The sequence below is a fragment of the Doryrhamphus excisus genome, linkage group LG4 (genome assembly GCF_037039965.1).
Source record: "Doryrhamphus excisus strain RoL-2023G ecotype Guam linkage group LG4, RoL_Dexc_Guam_v1.1, whole genome shotgun sequence".
Classification (NCBI taxonomy): Eukaryota; Metazoa; Chordata; class Actinopteri; order Syngnathiformes; family Syngnathidae; genus Doryrhamphus; species Doryrhamphus excisus.
The window spans coordinates 12,408,561-12,430,046 of record NC_136360.1 but is presented as its reverse complement, the minus strand read 5'-3'; the positions used below and the strand labels follow the sequence as shown (position 1 = coordinate 12,430,046).

At 41.4% G+C, this 21,486-nt stretch overlaps 1 protein-coding gene across 1 annotated transcript in view; it reads left to right on the top strand.

Annotated features, from left to right (window-relative positions):
- Positions 1–7,487: 7,487 nt before the first annotated feature.
- tgfbr3 (transforming growth factor, beta receptor III) overlaps positions 7,488–21,486 on the top strand; it is a 54,466-nt gene continuing 40,467 nt past the window's right edge. The window contains exons 1-2 of the mRNA XM_058073508.2: positions 7,488–7,699; positions 11,296–11,462. Coding sequence (XP_057929491.2) covers positions 11,399–11,462 — 64 coding nt within the window. The 5' untranslated portion in view covers positions 7,488–7,699; positions 11,296–11,398. The remainder of the gene's footprint in view (positions 7,700–11,295; positions 11,463–21,486) is intronic.

Sequence of the window (21,486 nt, the reverse complement as noted above, 5' to 3'; positions counted from 1 at the left end):
TTGGAGTTAGTTTTAGGAGGAAGACTCAGGTAGGAATTGGAATTGGGTTTGGGGGTTAGTGCTGGGTTTGAAATTCAGCGTTTTTCTCAGAAGTAGGGTTGATGTTCGGCTTAGAGGTAGGTTAGATTAGATTTACGGTTGGTTTATACTCAGGCAATTTTAGACTTCTAGTTGGGGTAAGAGTTGGAGTTATTGTTACGGCTCAGGTGGGGGTTAGACTTGAAATTAGGGCACAGGTTGGAGTTCGAGTAGGGTATGAAGTTAGGGCTCGGGGCTGGGTTTGGAGTCATTGTTAGTGTTTTGGTCAAGGATGATGGTTAGGAGGTTTAGGGATAAGTTCGGACTTGAACTACAGGGCAGTGCTTCTCAGATAGTGGGACGGGTCCCCCTGGGGGAGCGCTGTCAACTGTCAAGGTGAGCGATAGAGGCAGGGAGGACTTTCAATATTAGTGCAGACCTGCCAACATGTGTGAATTTGTCGTTCTCAGCATTCAACTCTTGAATACTGCTTTGCTGCTCTCCATTTTGTTGCATTTATCTGGTTTTAAGTTTTGAGTTGACTTAAATACATATTATCACTTCCTTAATAGTATTTCAAATCGTGAGGGGGACTAGGGTTAGGACTAGTTTAGACTCATGTTTGGGGTAAGTAGTTATGTTTGAGGGTTAGTCTGGTTTTGTTTACACCGAACTCAAATGATCCACAAACATTCCCACATACACTAAAACCGGCTGCATGTCAGCCATGTGAATCACTACACTATCAGCGACCAACAATATACTGCATCATTTTGAGAAAAAACGATCATCCTAGTGGTGCACACGGCGATGCTAAAACGTACTTGATACAGGAAGTTGCTTTGAAAGCCTCACGCCTGCACCGAATAAACACACAAACCAAATAGATAACAGACACATTAATATTGATGCACAAATATTTATGTCTTACAGTTTCTCAATATATCAGTATTAATCATTAATATTCCGCATTCCAAGCGATTAATAATTCAACATGTATAAATAAGTCATGTTTGCCCACTCCATGAATATTCAGCACTTTTGGAGAAATTCACTCGTCTGCAGCGTTCCTGCTGATAATTGAAGTTGTGTACAGTCAAAGACGTGTTAGCGCTTTGCTTAGCAACATCAATATTTCATTTGTGTAGGAATATGCCAATTAGCATCCAATTAACAGCTCTCTTTGTGACACACATGCATATTGTTTTTCGCCATAGGCTGAACATTACCCTTGCTGTGGTAATTAGGTACAAGCCATCCAATATATTTACTCACACAGGTAGAAAATGAAGTTTTTGACCCACCTATTGTACAGTATTGGTTGTGATTGTGTACTTTCCAGTGTCTGAGTGACACTTTGACTCATGAAAAGGTTTGGCGACACTGGAGGACGTAATGTCATCCAGGCTAATGTGCTACAAGCTCCTCCTTCTGATAAGTTTCGCGAAACAACTGCAGAAAAAAAAGATGGCATGTCATATACATGTGCGATCAATAATGCATTGTGTGTTCTACAATTTAAATGAGGGTCAAAGCTCGTTGCTTTACCAGCACAAGAACATTAAAAATACAAGAGCGGCACATTTTCAACAGTTTCATTCAAACCAATTGAATATTCACTTTGCACTTTGGACACGTTTAACTCTTTCCATGCTACCATGAGCGCTGACACTACATGGAAATGCAACACTGAAGGCTGTCTGGTAGGCAGGATTGGAACCTTTTCTTTGCCCTGCAGCCCTAGAAAGAGAAGAAGTGTGACCGTTGATGCTACACTAACTTTATGAGTATAAAGTACTGGTTTAATTTAATTCATATTTTGTCATGTTTTAAATTCACGGATGTTCTGATCAAGATTTTATGCTACTGATACCCGCCTCAGAGTCTGCATAGCGTGGGTCTAGTATTCGACAGCTTCACCAGATCCTGACAGATAAGTAATATTCCACACTTACTAAGTGTCAGTACAGTAACTAAAGTTATTGTAATGTTTGGTGAGACACACAAGCACCAGACTCGATCAGCAAAATAACAGACTCTTATTGCGAGTTTGAATTATCTCACAAAAGGCACAGTAATCCCTAAGTAGCTATAAACCACGCCAAGATAAAACTCCACTCTGAACCCCTTGACGTCAACCCTCCCCCCCAAACACTGAAACACTTTTATAACAACACACACAAGTCTTACTTGTCTTATGTCTAGTGTATTATGGAATAGGAGTGGAACTATAGTGACTATAGGGGTGTTATTTTATATCTGCAGGGCTCTAATAGTGTTAAAGAGCATATTCATTCATTCATTTTCTACCGTTTATTCTCACAAAAGTCAAGGGGTGCTGGAGTCTATCACAGCTGTCTTCGGGCAAGAGGTGGGGTACACCCTGGACTGGTCGCCAGCCAATCACAGGGCACATATAGACAAACAACCATTCACACTCACATTCATACCTATGGACAGTTTGGAGTCGCCAATTAACCTAGCATGTTTTTGGAATGTGGGAGGAAGCTGGAGTACCCGGAGAACATGCAAACTCCACACAGAGATGGCCAAGGGTCTCCTAGCTGTGAGGCCTCCGCGATAACCACTCGACCGCCGTGCAGCCCAATAGCATATTTAAAAGGTCTAAATGCTCTAATTACAAAAATATTCAATTTATAAATAAGGAATCCTACTTTGTTGAAACCCATTTATCTCAGTGGAGTCTGGAACCAATTACCTATGGTACACAAGGGATTATTGTACTGGTAATATGGATGCCAGGGAAGCATTGGTGTTGGATTGATGCAAGTGTAATAAGGTCAATAAAAAAAATTTTCAGTTCTTGTCTATGTTTATTTTTATAAATATGTGTGTTGTTCATATACGTATATTGTGTATACCGCATATAGTTACTTTGTTTACAAACTGGAGAAATAAGTTCTTGGACCCAAGAGGACTTTAAGGGCAAAAAGCCAACAGAATTGAATCAGAGCCAGTAGTAGTTTTTGCTTCTTGTTTTAAAAAAAAAAAGTCGAGTTGTTATCCTGCAGGCCTCACAGCTAGGGGATCCGATTTCAATTCCACCCTTGGCCATCTCTGTGTGGAGTTTGCATGTTCTCCCTGTGCATGCATGGGTTTTCTCCGGGTACTCCGGTTTATTCCCACATTCCAAAAACATGCTAGGTTAATTGGCGACTCCAAATTGTCCATAGGTATGAATGTGAGTGCAGTCCAGGGTGTACCCCGCCTCTTGCCCGAAGACAGCTGGGATAGGCTCCAGCACCCCCGCGACCCTCGTGATGATAAGCGGTAGAAAATGAATGAATGAATGAATGACAATGTAATTAAATATGATTTCTAATATTATACTGCCATTATGGTTGTTGATAGTGAAATGCAGTGTGATATCATGCACCGATATCTAAATATACTATCAACTATTTGGATGTCCCTTCAGTTGGCTAAATTCATGACTAGACAGGGGGCTAAATCGCTAACAAGTGTCAACAAGAGTTGTGGTTGCGCACTCTAGGAAACATTGTCCTCTATTGTTTTAATAGGGAATTGCAAGCCCTAGGACAAAGCGAAAAGCCCAATTCTTTCACATTTAAAACACAATAATTACTTTTCCTGCTAACAAATAACATAAGTATGTTACCAATTTAACTAATTTTTTTGGGTAATGTTACTAGTAACGATAACTAAGGACTTTTTAAAAGTCATTCTCTCACCACTGGCAGTTTCAACTATAAAAAGCCACGCAGTAGGCCCAGATGACCACCAGGTGGCGGAAAGGAGCTGACTGCGGTTTTTTGTTCCAATTAAGCACCATGAAGTCACTGCTTACAAATTACATTTTGATATGCAAAACGTTCTTTTAGATGCATAAGAAAGTCTTTAATGTGTGTAAATATGGCACATTAAGTCTTGTAATATTCTTAGGAGATTATCAGGCGGGGTTTACGCAGGATTGCTGATCAAATATTCATTCTGCTAAAGTTGCTCTTTTAACAGCACCTCTTTCATGTGCAAGCTGCCTGCTGCTGCAGGCCATCATTCATTGATGAGCTCACTCTGGACGCCCTTGTGCACGCTCATTTCACTCTGGACGCCCTTGTGCATGCTCATTTAAAAACGATACAAGCTATACTTGACAACAGCTTCCTACTTGCTGATACTTGGGTTTTTGGCCTGCCAGACTTTGCTGCTCATTGTTATTTGTGGGAGCAAAAAACCTCATGATTTTATATGGCGTCCCATGCAGGATGGTAGAGGGTGCACATCATTGGTCACTTTTCCCAACTCAGCTTGTCCAAAATCTTTTCTTTTCTTGTTGGTCAGTGCAAGAATTTTTTTATGTTATTCTTGTACAGCAGGGGTGTCCACACGTTTTCCACCCAGGGCCACATCGTGAAAAAAGATGTTTTTTGGAATTTTTTCTGTGGAGGAATTTTGGCCCACTCATCTTTGCAGAATTGTGGTCATTCGGCCACATAGGAGGCTTTTCCAGCATGAAGCACCTTTTTAAGGTCATGCCACAGCATCTCAATAGGATTCAGGTCAGGACTTTGACTAGACCCAAAGTTTTCATTTGTTTTTTTCTTCAACCATTCAGAGGTGGACTCGCTGGTTAGTTTGTTTCATCTTGAAGTCATTCTCCTTCAGAATTTTTTTTGGTAGACAGGAGAATTCATGGTTTTATTTATCACAGCAAGTCCTAAAACAGCAAAATAGCTCCAGACCATCGCACTACCACCACCATATTTTACTGCTGATATGATGATGTTATTTTTCTGAAATGCAGATGTGTTCAATGTATTTCACTGGAGTCCCAAACTTTAGAAATTACTTTTTTAAATCATCTTTTCCAGACACAGTTATGTTATAACATGGGGGAGGGGGGTTACTTTAAACCCTTAATTATATGTTTAAATGTTTCATTTTGTTGTCATAAAGTAAAATTTAAATTTAATGAATGATTTCGGCTGCATGGCGCCGAGTGGTTAGCGCACAGGCCACACAGCTAGGAGACCCGAGTTCGATTCCATCATCTGCCATCTCTGTGTGGAGTTTGCATGTTCTCCCCGGGTACTCCGGTTTCCTCCCACATTCCAAAAACATGCTAGGTTAATTGGTGACTCCAAATTGTCCATAGGTATGAATGTGAGTGTGAATGGTTGTTTGTCTATATGTGCCCTGTGATTGGCTGGTGACCAGTCCAGGGTGTACCCCGCCTTTCGCCCAAAGACAGCTGGGATAGGCTCCAGCACACCCACGACGCTATAGGATAAGCGGTAGAAAATGAATGAATGAAATAATTAATTAATTCCAACATGTACTGTGACATCATGAAGCAGCGCATGACCCCCTCCCTTTGGGAATCTCTTGTCAAGGTACAATACTGCCATTCTTTAGAATAGTCAGTGTACAGCTTGACTAGCAGTGAAGATGTAGAATCCACAGCAAATTAGGTAACACAGACCCTGTTTGTGAGTTCTAAGACATACGGATGGACTTGAATGCATCGCCAAATGCGTTGCAAAAGAGAAAGTTTGTAGCCACTTAGCTTGCAGTTCTAAAGTTTGCACTTTGTCGTCTTTTGAAAGGATTGAGGTTCTCTGTAAACATGCCGTTGTTGTACATCACAAAGACCGCTTTGACTGGGGTAAGGGGGCTGTAATAGAAGGCCAGACGGGACACTGGAGGCTCGTTGTGTTTATGTGTTGTCTCCTCTGAGCAAATGCTTAAAAGTCTCACCGATGACTTTGTTCTGTTCAAAGTTCTTGTTGTTTGTCTGAGAGGCATCCAGCTAAAGAGAATAGTGGATGACCCACATGCTTCAATACAAGCTTGTCCCGCCCATCCCCCATGCCCCCTTCCCTGGTTGTCTTGTTAGGGTCCTCTGCTGCTCTCACTAATGACTTAATTGATTGACAGTCCTTCAGCTTTCAAGCGCTGACACACTTTATTTACTTGAGTTGGGAAACAGAAGGACGGCAAAATGCCGCAGGGAGGGAGGTTGTCCAACAACAGGACGCATTTAATGAGCCCCCTGCCAGACGTCCAAAAGCAAGACGTCTCATGTCGTAACAAGAACACACTGCTAGACTTCATCTATAAACATCTAAGCTAGCTTCTTCTGCAGAAAGTAATTTCACAATATTAAATATATATTAATTTTAAAGTACAGCAAGTCCTTAACCTCTACAATTTGGGGGAAGGGGTGCACTACCTGCAATTATCCTCACTGTTTTATGATGATTGGACAAATGATCAATGACAGAAGGCAAAGCTAAGTTAGGATGGAGGGCAGAACAAAATCCCTGGTGGTCATGTGGTCCAAAATACCCACTTAGCCCAAAGTTTGAAAGCTTCAACTGAGAGCATGGTCAATAATTTACCCAAAAAAACTTGCTAAATACTAATCTAATGTATTAATACTAATAAATGTCATCATTTTCTGCTCCATGTAGTTTTAAAATGAGAATAATGTAATTAATATCATTTTATTTATGTTTTTATTTAACATATGCATGTATAATTACTATTATTTAGGAGTAGATTTACTATTCTATTATTTGTAATCTTGACCTAGTTAGTTCTCTCGGGTAGTGCTACCATTTAAGACCACTGGAGGGTGCTATAGATGAGCAGATCTTCACCATAGCTTTTTCACTGTTGAAAGACTGATCAATGAAGACTGATCAATAAGAGCAACTAAGTCAACTACATAGTGTCTCCTCCATTTTGTCTATTTATTCTTGATCATCGCAGTTCGTTTCTCCAGATTATTTCAATTTCTTTTCTTCCCAAACTTCATTTCCATAACACATTTCCAAGACAGGCCATTGCAGGAGCAACACTTGCTAATGCTAATGTTTAAAAAATTATAAATACATGGCAATGCAACACAATAAAATGCATATGTATTTCACCAATTACTGCACTAAGGCTGCCTATAGATGATAGATAGTAGGAGTGCATGGATTTGCACGGTGACGTCACCCCTTTGAAGGGTCTACTCCTAGGGGTGGGCGATTCTGTACACTCTGGTACAGTTTCGATCTCAAGTATATCAAATACCGATACTTGGGAAGGATACAAGGAAAAAATACATTTTATCAATTAACTTATTTGTAAACAATTTAACAATGTAACAATACATATTTTGACATTATCTTATGTAGTTGTGCTTATATAATTAAATTGTTCACAAATGTGTTCGTGTTTACAAACATTTTTTGGTTTGACCAGGAACCGTTGGTGGCTTTTTAAAAATCTGATTATAATCACGATTAAAGGCAAAAATCACGAAATGATTCAATTACTGTATCTTGAAAAAAGTCCAAGTAAGTATCAGGTGGACAGAAACGTTTGGAGGCTTTGGTATCGTTGTGATCGACATTTGGATTGAACTGATCCCTCCAATCTCCGCCCCTCCGCCCCCTCCTAGCCCCGCCCCCGTCAAATAAAGCCCAGGGTGTTTGAAGGCAGCAAAAGGTCTGCTAAACTTCAGAAGGAAGGAGGACTTCTTTTTATGTCCACCGCTTGCTTCTCCTGTGGGAGCTGTCGGCCGTCCCAGCGAAGACACACCGTGTTCAGCTTCTGGAGCCTCTCCGAAGAGTGAACATCCTGTCCGGGGGAGGAGCAGCTCTGATTGCCGCCTTCAGATCACTTTGCCGGATGAGTTTTGTTGGCGGTAAGTTTGTTTACATTCTGTCCAAACGTGTCCTGCCGCTGGTTTTTGTGTTTGTCCACTGACACAAAGACGTGTCATGAGTGGAGATATTTATTAATTACTACTCAACATTCATTAAGACTGGGTACTGTACTATTTACTGTGTGTGAGTGTTGTCAACATGGCCTTTGGGTTGATATCATCATTCATTTTAATGCTCAATTAAATTTAATCAGCTGTTAAACGTGATTGCTGCTATGATATCTTACACAAATGTGACTTAATTGAGAAATGTCTTACAATATTTATATATATATCTTGTAAGTTTACCACTTCCAGGCAAATAAACAGTTCATATTTTTGTAGGAATATCCTGGGAAATGTTGTACAGTACACTGCAGATACAGTATCACCGCCTCATGATATCGTTACAAACACATTGGTGGATCACTTGCTTCGGAGTCAGTGGTTCTCAATCATTTTTTGGCATGCACCACTGTACAAACCACTGTATGAGTTGCTGGCATCAGCATTGTTCAAGCATGAATAAAGACACTAACAGACTTGCCAACCTTGAGGAAATATAGCGCCCCCCTTCCTCCCTCGCCCTCCATGTCAATCATATTATACTCTGGCTAGTGTGAGTGCTCCGATCCGTACTCAAGGTCGGCACGTTTGGTCACGCATGCGTGACCAAACCTTTTGAATTTTGCCCATCATCCACAATCCTTATGTGAAACATGAGCACATGTCTTTCCCTTTTCTGTGTGTTCTAAAAGATAAAAAAAAAACAGTATGAGGGAGCTGACACATTATTTTGACTCTGAAGCCCTCCAACATCAATTTATTGTTTTCTACACATGCTGTCAACATGCACTAACAGGTACGTTCGAAAGGAATTTTTCAAGAAATTTCTTCCGTTTCATACAAGATCTCGCGATACCGCAGCTAATTTCATATGCAGGTTGCACAACACACATAGAAGTCCACAAGTGGACGACGCACAAAGACATATGAAGTGTATAAATTTGTCTTGCAACTGGAAATCAGCACTTCACACGCACGCCCTACATGCATTTCTTGAATTTTTTTTGCACATAAACCAGCCGTAGGAGCCCATACGACTGGTTGTGACCTAAGCTCGCACCCTCAATAGTTGCCATCTTGGCTACTAGCAAAAGGGGAGAGACTACTGTATTTTCCGCACTATAGGATGCACTTGAAAGCCTTTAATTTGATCAAAAATTGACGGTGCGCCGTATAAGCTGGTGTGCGTTATGTGTGCTCTGACAAAATCTGTAATAATGTTTTTGCAATATTGATTCATTTGCAATGACAGTAATGGTTTTGCGGCAAGACTTACTACACAGAGTACACAGTATACTTCCTGAAGTGTACTTAGACACAGCATCAAGTGGTATGTTGTCCAGAGTGAAGGAGAGGGGGTGGAGGACAAGAGTCACATGAGGTGCTTTGAGTGTTGCTCCAACAAAAGCAGTACCGTGGCGGGGAGTCCGGTGCACTCGCACCTCCTCTCTGGCCAACCCAAAACAAGCTTTGGCCTGGGCTGAGCTTCACTCCTGGGAAGAGTTGGGGAAAATACGATGCTGTCTCAGGGGTGTAATGAGGAAGCTGCAGTGCTTGGTGGCGTGTTGGATGAGTGGTTATTGTCTCAGGAGTGTGTGTGGGGTTTTGACAGGTACGATGGCTTCCCTCAGCATCTACCAAAGCATTAGCACAACATCTGGATGTGGTCCCTGTGCTCCTCGGGGGGGGGAGCTTAAGGCAGTGAACCGCTGATGTTATGCGTCACTTAAAGTACCTTTACCTTTTACCTTTGCTGTACCTCTCACATGTTATCTGACTGCTGGGCCGGACATGAGGGTCAAGGAGGAACATAAATCACGCTAAGGGGCTCCGGTTCAGCCTCACTGGCTGAAAGTGTAATATTTGTCATGATCCTCCAAAATGACTTCCCAGACCCCACAGCTGGCATGCACTGAAAGCCTCTTTTGTCCCGCAGCTGTTTGTGCAGCCGTGCGATGCTCCTCTCGCCACTTTGTGCGACGACGCTTCACCACGCTGGCCGTGAACCGTGGCTCCGCGTCTGTTATCCCACCATGCTCTTCATGGCGCCAAAATGTACACCTCGGACCTTCTCAGACCTTTCTGTTTGTTCTAAGGATGTATTTGTTTCATGCACTGATTCACCTTGGAATCCTTTCTTTATTACCTCTGTCAAGCACCAGGCAAGAGCTTATGTATAGAAAGTTTGTGCAGGGGTGGGGAACGGGCGGAGGAAGAAGCCATTAAATGTGGTGGGGCTTCTCCTTTGGGATGAACGTGTGCAGCCAGGATTTTTCTTTACCGCTTTTCACCATCCTGGAATCAAAATACCATTGTCTTACATAAACCTTCGTTTTCTGTCTCTTTTCCCTTCTTTTTGCCACAGCAAATCAATTACCTCCATCCAACCCTGTCTCTCAACTACATTCATGTCCTCCTCCACTACATCCATAAACCTCCTCTTTGTTCTTCCTCTACGCATCCTACCTGGCAGCATCCTTCTACCAATATATTCACTATCTCTCCTCTTGACATGTCCTAACTATCTCAGTCTGACTTTATATCTAAGGCCTCTAACATGTATTGTCCCTCTGATGTACTCTTTCCTGATCCTATCCATCCTGGTCACTCTCAATGAGAACATTGTTGTCTTATATAAAGCATTATATTTATATACCACTACAGTGGAACCTGTTTATAGGTGGGACCAAACTCAAACTTGTGGACGATGACATATCGTGAATCATTTTAGCTATATGAGGTGGACGCGGCATGGCACCAAATTTTGATGTTCAGCCTGACAATTAGCCACAAAAATGTCAAAGCTAATAACTGAGCTCACAAAGGTCAAATCGTCGTCATAATTGGTGCGGATGATGAAGATTCTTCTGTTTTCACATGATATTTGCACAAATCTTTCTTGCCATGGCAATATAGGAAAAAAAATGGTGCATTTTGTTAATTACTGTTGTACAATGCAGGTTAATACTGCCATGCTTTCCTTTTGAGGCTTTCTGGTTGTGCACTGTTTTAATGCTGTGTAGTAATTATGTTGTTGATGTGGTTTCACGCTGCTTAACAATAGTGATAGAACACATGTCAACATAAACAAACCCATTTTTCATAGAAATGACCCCCCTCAGTGCTTATGTACTATGTCGACTATAAGCAGAACTATTGTAATTTATGTCTTTAAATGTACATATTGATGCCATGTAGGAAGTTATTAATACAGACATTTTGTTTTAAAGCGTGTTTCATTGTAAAGTCGCTCAAAATGGTAAAGTGAGTTCGGGTGTTAAAGTTGTCATGGAGGTGAAGCTGCCCTCAGTCAGAATGTGTTAATACCTCCTGGCATGTTCCAAAGCACAGCCTCTCTCCATCTGAACCAGCGTTTGAAGTGTGCATGACTCCCAATTAACCCTGCAGGATTAATCCCCTGCTCGCCAATCTAGCGCTTCCCTCAATTCCTGCAGGAGGGTGCGTTAACCCCCCCGCCTTCCTTCTGGAGTACAACTGCTTGACTTTCTCCTCTTTTGTTCACTTTGCAGGGAGAGCCCTGACTTCCTGTAGCTGAGTGAAAGAAGGAAAAGAGGCCTTCCGTCCACTTCCAAATATTGTACTCCTATTGAAGCCTGCTGCCTGCTTGGAACAATGGCCAGAAGATGCACCCTCGCCTTGTTGCTTCTTGCAGCGTGCTGCTGCCTGGCATCTGCAGGTAAGTTGCTCACCTACACGTCAAGAACGTAAGCAAACACAAGCAAGCCCGTGGCGTGCCCGCTTTGTGGGATTTTCCACACTTTCTCCCAACATGCCTTTTTCGCTAGCGCTTGCGAGGGTGATGAGTAAAAGGGGATTTACACGTACCAAAGTGCTGACACAAAACACAATCAGTCAGAAAGCCTGTGAGCTGTCAGAAGATGCCATTCTGAGATTTACGGCCTATGAACCGTCTCAGAAAAGATGGTCAAGTTGTGGACAAAGATGAATGCTTGCCATGCACAGTACGCTCTCAGTGTGTCCCTCCAATTAATATAAGGCTTGGGATGATGTCACACACAGCCGCTACTCAAACCGCAAACTGAGGCAAATCACTGCGGGTTCTTGCTCTTGGAGGAATGCTCGTGTTGTGACCTTTACTGTACAAAGAGACGCTTTTTACTGCCCTGCTGCGTGACTACAAGGAATTGTACCAGGATGTCCATCTGCTGCTATCACCTCGACCTTTTTAAGAATGTTCCTCGTGCCTCAGGACAAGAAAAAGGCTCTGGACGTTGGACTCTATAAATCCTTGTCCACTAGAAGGAGGAGAAGCAATTGTCTTAATTCTGACTTTGTGAACTCATTTGAAGTCTTTCTAGTGCTTTTATTATGAAAGACTGGGAAATGTTTATCACAAATGAATGAATGTATGGGAAACACTGATGGAGTAGCTTCACATTAAGGTTGTTCTTGTTCCAAAGTGTTCTCTGGAGGTTTGAATCCTGTTCTCTGACAATAAGTATGTTATGTGGCAAACATGGTCTCTCCCACAAAGCCAGGATCTCCAACACAATGAAGTCACGTATGAAGTTTCCCTCTTAATGTTTCTGCATTTGTGCATTGTTGCACGTTGTCACCGGGGACACACATGCCCTTTTCCTGCAGGGTGCTCTGGCAGCAAGCAAACATGTAAATATTTAGAAGCATATTTACAGGTAAATGAATTAAAACGGGATTTTATTTGTCCTCACTGCTGATCGATGTCTTTTCATCTCCTTTTAACGCGGCAGTTCGGCCTCCGCGTGCCAGCGTGCCGCATCTGTGCAAACATTCCCATCTACCCTCTGGACTTGTCTTATGTAACGTTGAGACTTCTCTCAAAGTAACGCAATCCAGGGTCTGTCCCTCCTATAACTCTACCGAGCCAGACGGGGCAGAGAGCACTTCACCGCCACTGCGCTGCTGTTTTTATGAAGGATATAGTGTGCACTTTTGGCCAGACTTTAGGCTTTGCGGGGAAATGAAGTCTTGCAGGAGCCCTGCCAGATATGAGCGGGAGCCATTTGCCAGCATCGCCGCTTGGCAGAGTGATGCTCGTAATTGCAAAAAAATCACTTTGCAGCTTGACCTGCTTTCACTTGACGAAGGACAAATGTGTTTACTTGGAACGTCTCCATTGTGCCTCAGTGAGGACGCGTGGTGTGGTCCTGGAACTCTATCAGCTGTCATTTGCATGCATCATTGTTTCCCACAGGACTGCCATCTATTTGTGGTGGGATGTGGGAATGATGTCATTGTTGAATTAGCATAATTGGGTATGACATTTTTGTAAAAATAAGTAAAAACATGAAAAGCAAAACAAGGAAGGCGGAGCACTTCAACAGCACTCTTGAACCTTGGTTAGCATCATTTATTTGTTCCAGAAGGTCTGACTTTAACCAAAACAGATGCTAACTGAATCAATTTTTCTATAAGAAATAATGTCAATCCAGGTAATCCATTCCAGAAAGCCAAAAATGTTCATACATAGCACATTTAAAATTTTTTTTACAATAATAGTTTTACATGCAGAAACAATTAGAAGTGCTTATGAATACATATGAATTTTGAATAAAAGGAATAAATTTAAGGCTACTTTTACGGCAATACTGATCCCTTCTGCTTTACGTCTTTTTTATGGCCATTAACAATGACATGTTTCAATCATGATCTGAACTTCTGAAGGTTTTAAGGTTGACAATATCTTAATTATTGATATGTTTTTTTATTTGGATTTTATGTGCAAATACAACCCATTACAAAACAATTCTGACAATAAAAAGAGATGTGAGCATTTTTTGATGCAAGTGTAGAGTTGTTGACTTAATGATGTCATCAAACTGTGAAAAATAACAACTCATGAGTAAGAGAAACTTCACACTTGCTCCAGTAACTCCTTTATTAGTAAAAAAAAAAAAAACATACATCCACAAAGCAATCAAACAGATTTAGTCTTCTAAGTGTTCAGATGACAAAAACAGCTTTGTGCCGTGTTAACACTAGGACCTGTACCAGGACGTCCATCTGCTGTAAGAATGTTCCTCGTGCCTCCAGGACAATGATAAGACAGCTTTGTGTCTGGACACTGAACTATCAAGTCTTAATCCACGATAGGGGACTCAAACAGCAGAAAGAGAACAAGTAAAAAGAAAAGAATCAACAGCACCTCTGCTGATAGTGGCCAAGCAGTGCGCTCCATTTTACTTCAATTACTTCCACACAATCGACTTTTTAGTCCAACCCAGCCTTGATTAAGAAGACAATTTAAACAAAGTGTGGACATTTTTTTAGCGACTATCTTCTGTTTAGAGATTAGATATGCAGCCATTCATAATGAACATTTTCCACAGTCCAAATTTGGGACACGGTCCTGGTGGAAAGTAGGCGGTGTGGTGGAGGGGTGAAGGTGAGGCCTCAAAAGGGGCTGCCCCGATGAAAACAACCTGGACATCTTAAGATGCAAGTTTACGCAGAGGGAAAGACTTGTCACCTTTTGACAGTGACGTTTAGAAGAAAAGTGCTTGTGGTTGTGAGTCATCTTCTTGTCTTCTTACGATCACGCCGTCTCCCCCAGTGAGGTCACGCTCCCTCCCAATTGCCGAGGCCCACAATGTTAAGAAATACAATGGAAAGCTCACAATCACCACAGCTGTCTCCCATTACCGACTCTGGCTTCAGTTATTTACGCGCCTGCTTACAGGAACCACAGAGAGGGGAAAGAGGGTGGGATCCAGTTTAGGGCTGTAGCGCTGCGTAAGCAACCTCCTAACGGAAGGCTGGCCTGATATGATGACAACCAGGAAGACCATATCGGCTCAGTGCGAGCATCAGCGTTCCAGTTTGTGGGGAGGAAGAGTAAAAGACCCCAAAACCAAAACAAATGTGTCCAAGTGAGGTTGCTGTTTATACAAGTGACGCTACGGTACAGTTCCACTTTTTCCACAGAGAGCCGCACACTAAACAACAAACAGATGGCCATTCTAATACAGTGGGACCCGCTTATGTCCACAACCGTTTATGTTGGCCAACTCATCAAGTCACTATCTGCTTATGACAAAAAATTGACAACCTAAGGCAGTGTTTACCAAACTTTTTTTGCAGTGCTCCCCTTTTGGAGAAGAGATTATTTTCAGCCCCCCCCCCCCCCATACTAGGACAGTCCACAAAGCAGCACATTTTTGGAGCTTAACCATGTTCTGGGTCGCAGGAAGGGACATCCCAGAGGATTCACGATGTTCGTTGCGTGTAGCACGGGTGGTCGAAGCACCGTTATAGAGCCGGGGGGGTTACCTGGAATGGAAAAAAAAACACACACACACACACACAAAACGTGGAAATAGCCACAGTCGCGGGAGAATGAGCTGAAGGAAATACACTTCTAATTGCATATAAATTGTGTTTGCGGGGATCTGACCATTTCGGAGCCTGGTGACGTCATAATATAAAAATTAGATGAGTAAATTTACTCCAATCACAAACCTTTATATCATACTAATGATTTTCTCTCATTAATAAGATCAAGTATTATTAGTAATAATAATTAGTAAAAAATTAGTAATTAGTAAAATGATTACAAATTTTAGTCAGATTAATTACAGTTTTTAAATTAATTACTCAACCATGAGTAACTATTTCTGAAATATGCCCACTTTACTATATTCAATTGTAATTTTTTTTTACATTTAAATAGTCATGAAAATAAAGACAACGCATTGAATGAGAAGGTGTCCAAACTTTTGGCCTGTATGGTGTATTTGTATGTATTAACTGTTCCAAATGAAGTGAATATGTCATTCAAGCTAAAAGATACCACACAAGTCTAAAAAAAAAATCTATTTCCACTGGTCTCTTTAATAGTAGCAGAACATTTGAATCACACTTTAAGCCTTGTTATTATGAGCAAGGAGGAGTTGCATTCGAAGACATCCCGTAATTTACAGCATATTTAAATGTAGCAAATTGTACATCCGAATTGAAAGTTATGAGGTGAGTGATAAGAACATCAAGCTTCAGATTAGACTAAGAAAATAATTATTAATGGCAGCCCTGGTCCACATCAATTTAAGCAGGGATTTTTTAGTAATTAGAAGAACACGGTGGTTGTCTGTTCCATTGTGTTTAAATGCATTTTCTCCAGCATGGTTAAAAGATATGAATGTTCTGCTCTTAGGAGCAGGAATAACAAAGGGGCCTCCCTAACAGAGCAGTTAAGATAAAGGCATCACCTTGTGAGTGTAATGAGATATAACCAAGGACTCCCGTCGCTATGTAAACAAGCACAGCACTCTGCCTAGCAACGCCTCGCATGAATCACGGAGCAACATCTGCTTTCAACTGTTGGAAGTCGCTGTGTCGGTTTGGCCCGCCGAGCGGAGTGTGTCCATTCAGACACGACGGCCAGCGCCCGCCTCCCGCCCACTCCCCGTCTATCAGGTTACAGCGCTTGCTCAATGCCTCTTGGCGTGACCTCAGCACTGCGAGGATGTAAAGATGAGCCTCGACTGTGAGGGGGGAACACGACAACTAGTTCTGGTTTTGGCAACGATGCTCAACTGCCAGGAGGAAGAATCTGACAAAAAAGTTGTTTATGTTACGGAAATCCACACATTTTGACCATATGGAGATTGAGTAGGAGTGTATGAACTCTGACGTTGTGGTTGCACAATTTTAAGTGGCTGAATCTGCTGTGATCAGAACCGGACCGGATGGTGTCATTGGGTCGACTGGATGATTCACACTTGACTCAAATGATAAGTGAAAAGACATTATTGTCACAGTCATGGAAATTTGCTTAAAAATCCTTAAAAAAAAAAAAAAAACTTCCCAAAGCATGTCCTCCTGCCTTGTGTGTTTACGCTCAGAGGAGGTGAACATCTCCAAGGACCAGCAGAGAATCATCAGCAGATGCTGCATGCAGCTTCACGTCATTGTTTGTCTGCCCGGCAACTTCAGTTACCTCAGATCCTCTCCTCTCACCTCCCTCCTGTTGTTTTTGGCCCAACGTGGAAGAAATGCTCTCATAAAAACCACACTGTCAATACCTGCCTGATGCCTAGCAACTGGCACCAAAACACAGTGGACCGCCATCTTCAATCTAAAACCGCAAGGAACCAACTCACTTAAAACATATTTTCCCGGGTACCAATACTTGTGTGTATATAGTTTAACTACTTCATCTTTTTTTTTTCCAACACCCCAGCCCCTCCTCCTCTCCTGGTGCCTTGGAAAAGAGCCAAGCTAAACATGCCACACACCATTTTACTAGCTGGGAGCGGGTGGCGTTGGTTTGATGGACACGCACTGACAACCCTTCACACTTGAAGAACTTTTATAATGTGACTGGGGCAAGTAGAAGTGTTGCACCGACAATTTCATTACCTCCGACATGGATGTTATTGGTTTGGCCTTTTTGTGTTAAGCTGGTTTACACACAAACTACCAGGCTTGTTATTTGTGAACTTTGTGACGCCCCCTATAGGCTTTGGTCAAAATGGTTTGGAAGACATGCTAGCATACATGTACAGTAATACAGATATCCTCAAAGTTGTACTATGACTAGATAAATGTTCACTAACTTATGGACAATTCATTTTTAAGTCCTACCTGTGTCTCTGCTTCATGGCGGCCATGTTTTTCAACAAATCTTAGATTTTACAGTCACTTCCCTGAAGGTGTATACCAAATTTCAAGGTGATTTGGCTAAGCATGCTAATGTTATAGTGTACAGCATATTTAGGTGTGTGAGAAATTCCAAGTCAATCCGACTGAAGGGGTTAATATGTTTCTCACAAAACGATTACGTATCTGTGGTGTTGGGTTGTTGGTGGGGCAATTGCCATCATGGCGTAATTCAGTGGTCTTCAGCTGGTTTGGGTACGGACCCACCATCACCCCTTCATGACAAGCAGCAACCCAAACTGTTCAGTATGACATGCAAATAATATGCAAAGAATGTAATACTGAATAATTTTGATGATTATACCCAACTCTTCCACCCTCGGCCATCTCTGTGTGGAGTTTGCATGGTGTCCTTGTGCATACATACATGGGTTTTCTCCGGGTACTCCGGTTTCCTCCCACATTCCAAAAACATGCTAGGTTAATTGGCAACTCCAAATTGTCCATAGGTATGAATGTGAGTATGAATGGTTGTTTGTCTATATGTGCCCTGTGATTAGCTGGCCACCAGTCCAGGGTGTAACGCGCCTCTCACCCGAAGACAGCTGGGATAGGCTCCAGCAAGCCCACGACACTTGTGACCATAAGCGGTAGAAAATTAATGAATATCCAAATCTCTAATAATTCCAGACCTGACCGTTATGAGTGAATTTTCGCGAAATAGGATTATAAGTGGAATATTTTTGTAGTTATATAGAAAACCTGCTGATGACCTTCTAAATGCGTTTTTTGACATATGAACCCAATATCGTAGTAATAAGAGAAAATAATCAATTTAAAACATCAAGACATAATATATAGATTCATACATATTAGCATTGGGAGACTTCCTTGTTCTTTTTTACTTCCTGTTCTCTACAGTATTTCCTGTACTGGTTCTTGTCCTATCAATGCAATGTCATGATTCTTCAGGACAAAAAAAATTGCGTCAATTTCTTATTTATTTTCTTCCTAATTATAGGTCGTATTCTACCACAAAACAGCATGATTTATGAATTCATACATTTTTGAAAACCATGAAAATCCAGCCGCAATGTGGTGAGGGAAGACTGCATTGCAAACTAATGGTTCAGTTGTAATTTTTTTTAAATACACCAGTAAGAACTGCTTGCAAACAAATGGCTCACAAATTTGATTATTGTCGCTCCCTTCCTGTATTGACCTTTTTTTTTTTTGCTTTATTGATTAATTAATAAATGATTGCTGTTTCGTGGTGAACTATGTTCTATTATTAGTCAAAACATCCTGAAATATAAGAGAAAGTAAAACATTGAGTCATTACCTTACATTATATTACATTACTTTATTTCTAATTCATCCATGAGACGTCCAATATGATAGAGAACCAAACTTCTCCTCCCATTCTGTTTAGAAAACACAAATGTGAGGCTAACTCAGGGGTGGGCAAACTACGGCACGGTGTCGTGTGGTTAGCGCGCAGACCTCACAGCTAGGAGACCAGGGTTCAATTCCACCCTCGGCCATCTCTGTGTGGAGTTTGCATGTTCTCCCCGTGCATGCGTGGGTTTTCTGTGCGTACTCCGGTTTCCTCCCACATTCCAAAAAACATGCTAGGTTAATTGGTGACTCCAAATTGTCCATAGGTATGAATGTGAGTGTGAATGGTTGTTTGTCTATATGTGCCCTGTGATTGGCTGGCCACCAGTCCAGGGTGTACCCTGCCTCTCGCCCGAAGACAGCTGGGATAGGCTCCAGCACCCCCCGCGACCCTCGTGAGGAAAAGCGGTAGAAAATGAATGAATGAATGAACTTTTATACTTGACTGCTGTGCCCCGCTTTTACCCATGTTTTAACTGCGTATAAACGAATGAATGTTGTATTTTAATGTATCTTTTACTCTGTTTACTTGCATTTATTCAAGTCCATTTTTCTGTAAAGCGTCTTTGAGTATTTTGAAAAGTGCTATACAAATAAAGTGTATTATTATTATTATTAATAATATGCAACCTGGGATCATGACTTGAGCCAACTTTTTGATGGTTTAAGTAGCTGTTTGATCAATTTTGTTATTTGAAGGGGTCTGTTGTTTACAAAAAGCTCCTTAAAAAGGGGACATATAGCAGATTGCATGACATTTTTATAGATACAATAATTCCAGGTGGACTATTACGTGTAAAATGTATAGAATCCCCCCCCGTCAATTTTGTTAAATCAAAAAGTTTGCCCACCCCTGGGCTAACTGGTTAGCTCACTAGCTAGCAACTGTCCCTCCAGCTTAAGAGTGGCTAAACAATGAGTAATAGCAGTATGAAGGTGCCTATAGGGGTGTTAATTCATGTCTACAGGGCTCTAATAAAGTTAAAAACTTTGTTTAGAAAGCCATTTTTCAGTCATTCAGTGTGAACTGCATAGTATAGGCTTTAGAAGGTAGTTTTAGGGCCATTTTTCCACCATGGAATTTAACCCTGGTGGTGTCTACTGTGGAAGTTTGTTACATCATGGAGTCTCCTTGTCTTTTCACCAATATGGGTGTAATATATTTGTTATATATTGGTGATTGCGTTGTTGTCCGTCTCTGTCTCACTTTTCCCGGAGACGCCTGGTGGACTGTGGTCTCTGTAAGAACCCTTTCTTGCTGCATTCTGCACCTCTTTCAAAGGGTTTACCTGCTTAATCCAATTGTACGTCCAACATCTGACAAGATTACGTCCGTTGAATCTGTCAAAAGAATTCACACGTTGAAGGAGGACTTTGAGTTCTCTAATGGAGTGGGAGCCCACCGCTGCCCGCCCGCCTGCCTTCATCCCGTTCCAGCTCTCTGTGTCTTACGGTTACGGTTTTTATGGCCAGCAGATAAATCAGCTCCACAGGCAGCCGGGTGACATGAACCTACTTACCCTCGTGAAGGGCTTTACTGACTTCCTGTAGTAGCGGATCAGGGTTCAGGGGTGAGTGGGCGGGGTTAGCGTCCACACTGATGCATCTTTAGGCCAAAAAGCCCCCAGCAGGAAAGTGGGCAGAAGTTATTGTGTTCTCTTGACTTGGTGATCCATGGGAATCATGTCCCACAGGAGAACTAAAAAAGAGGCCAGAGGATTCGTTTAATCCGCTGGGTGCAGTCCAATGGGAAGCAGGGGGGGTGTATTGAAGTAAAGCAATAAGTCATGTTCACTGCAATTAAACTGGCCTTATTACAGCTTTGCTGCATTATTGCACATATGGTTTGAGGTTTTAACATGCACTACAATGTACAAGTTCTACTTCGAGTTCTTTTTATTATAGAAACTCGACTTTGTGCATTAAGGTGGAACCAAGACCAAGTTATTGGGTCCAAATTATTGATTTTTTTTTACATTTATTGTGAACTAAGTGCATTTATATATTGGCTACACATATAAGCCAGATATACTTGAACTTCGGTACACATGAGTAACAACTACAGATCACATATAGATCAGGCTGAGGAATCTGAGCATGTCGGCCAACAGGAGAAGAATGTAGATTTACCCTGAACACAACCCTGAGATTTATATGGGACTGGGGTGTCCAAACCTTTTCCAGGGAGTGCCACAGTCGTGAAAAATGAAAGGCTGCAACGGTCACATTAATTTTTGTGCTACTAAAATTATTATCATATTCCGAGTTTGTTTTGTCAAATTATAACTTTTAAACTTTTTTTGTAATATTTTTACTTACTGTTGTTGTTGTTTTTCTATTTCTGCTGTATTTGTTTTGCTGTAGTTCTGTGCAATATTTTCCCCCCATAATAGTGTATTTTTTCCCAATCTAAACTTTTTTTTCTCAGAATTTTAGGACCAAGGGCATTACAAATATTTGTCTTTAACATTTCAAATTAATACTAATAAAATTTTATTTTTCCTTCATAAAATTAAAAAAAATATTATTTTAAAATGCAACGACTTTTTGCGTTGGATTACAACTTTTTCGTCTTCATGTGTGGACTTTATTTTATTCTTTAATTACAGCTTTTCACATTTTCTTTTTTTTTTTACTTATTAAATTATATTTTTACAACGTGCCGCGGTATAGCAAATGGCCCCCAAGCCATAACCATGGACACC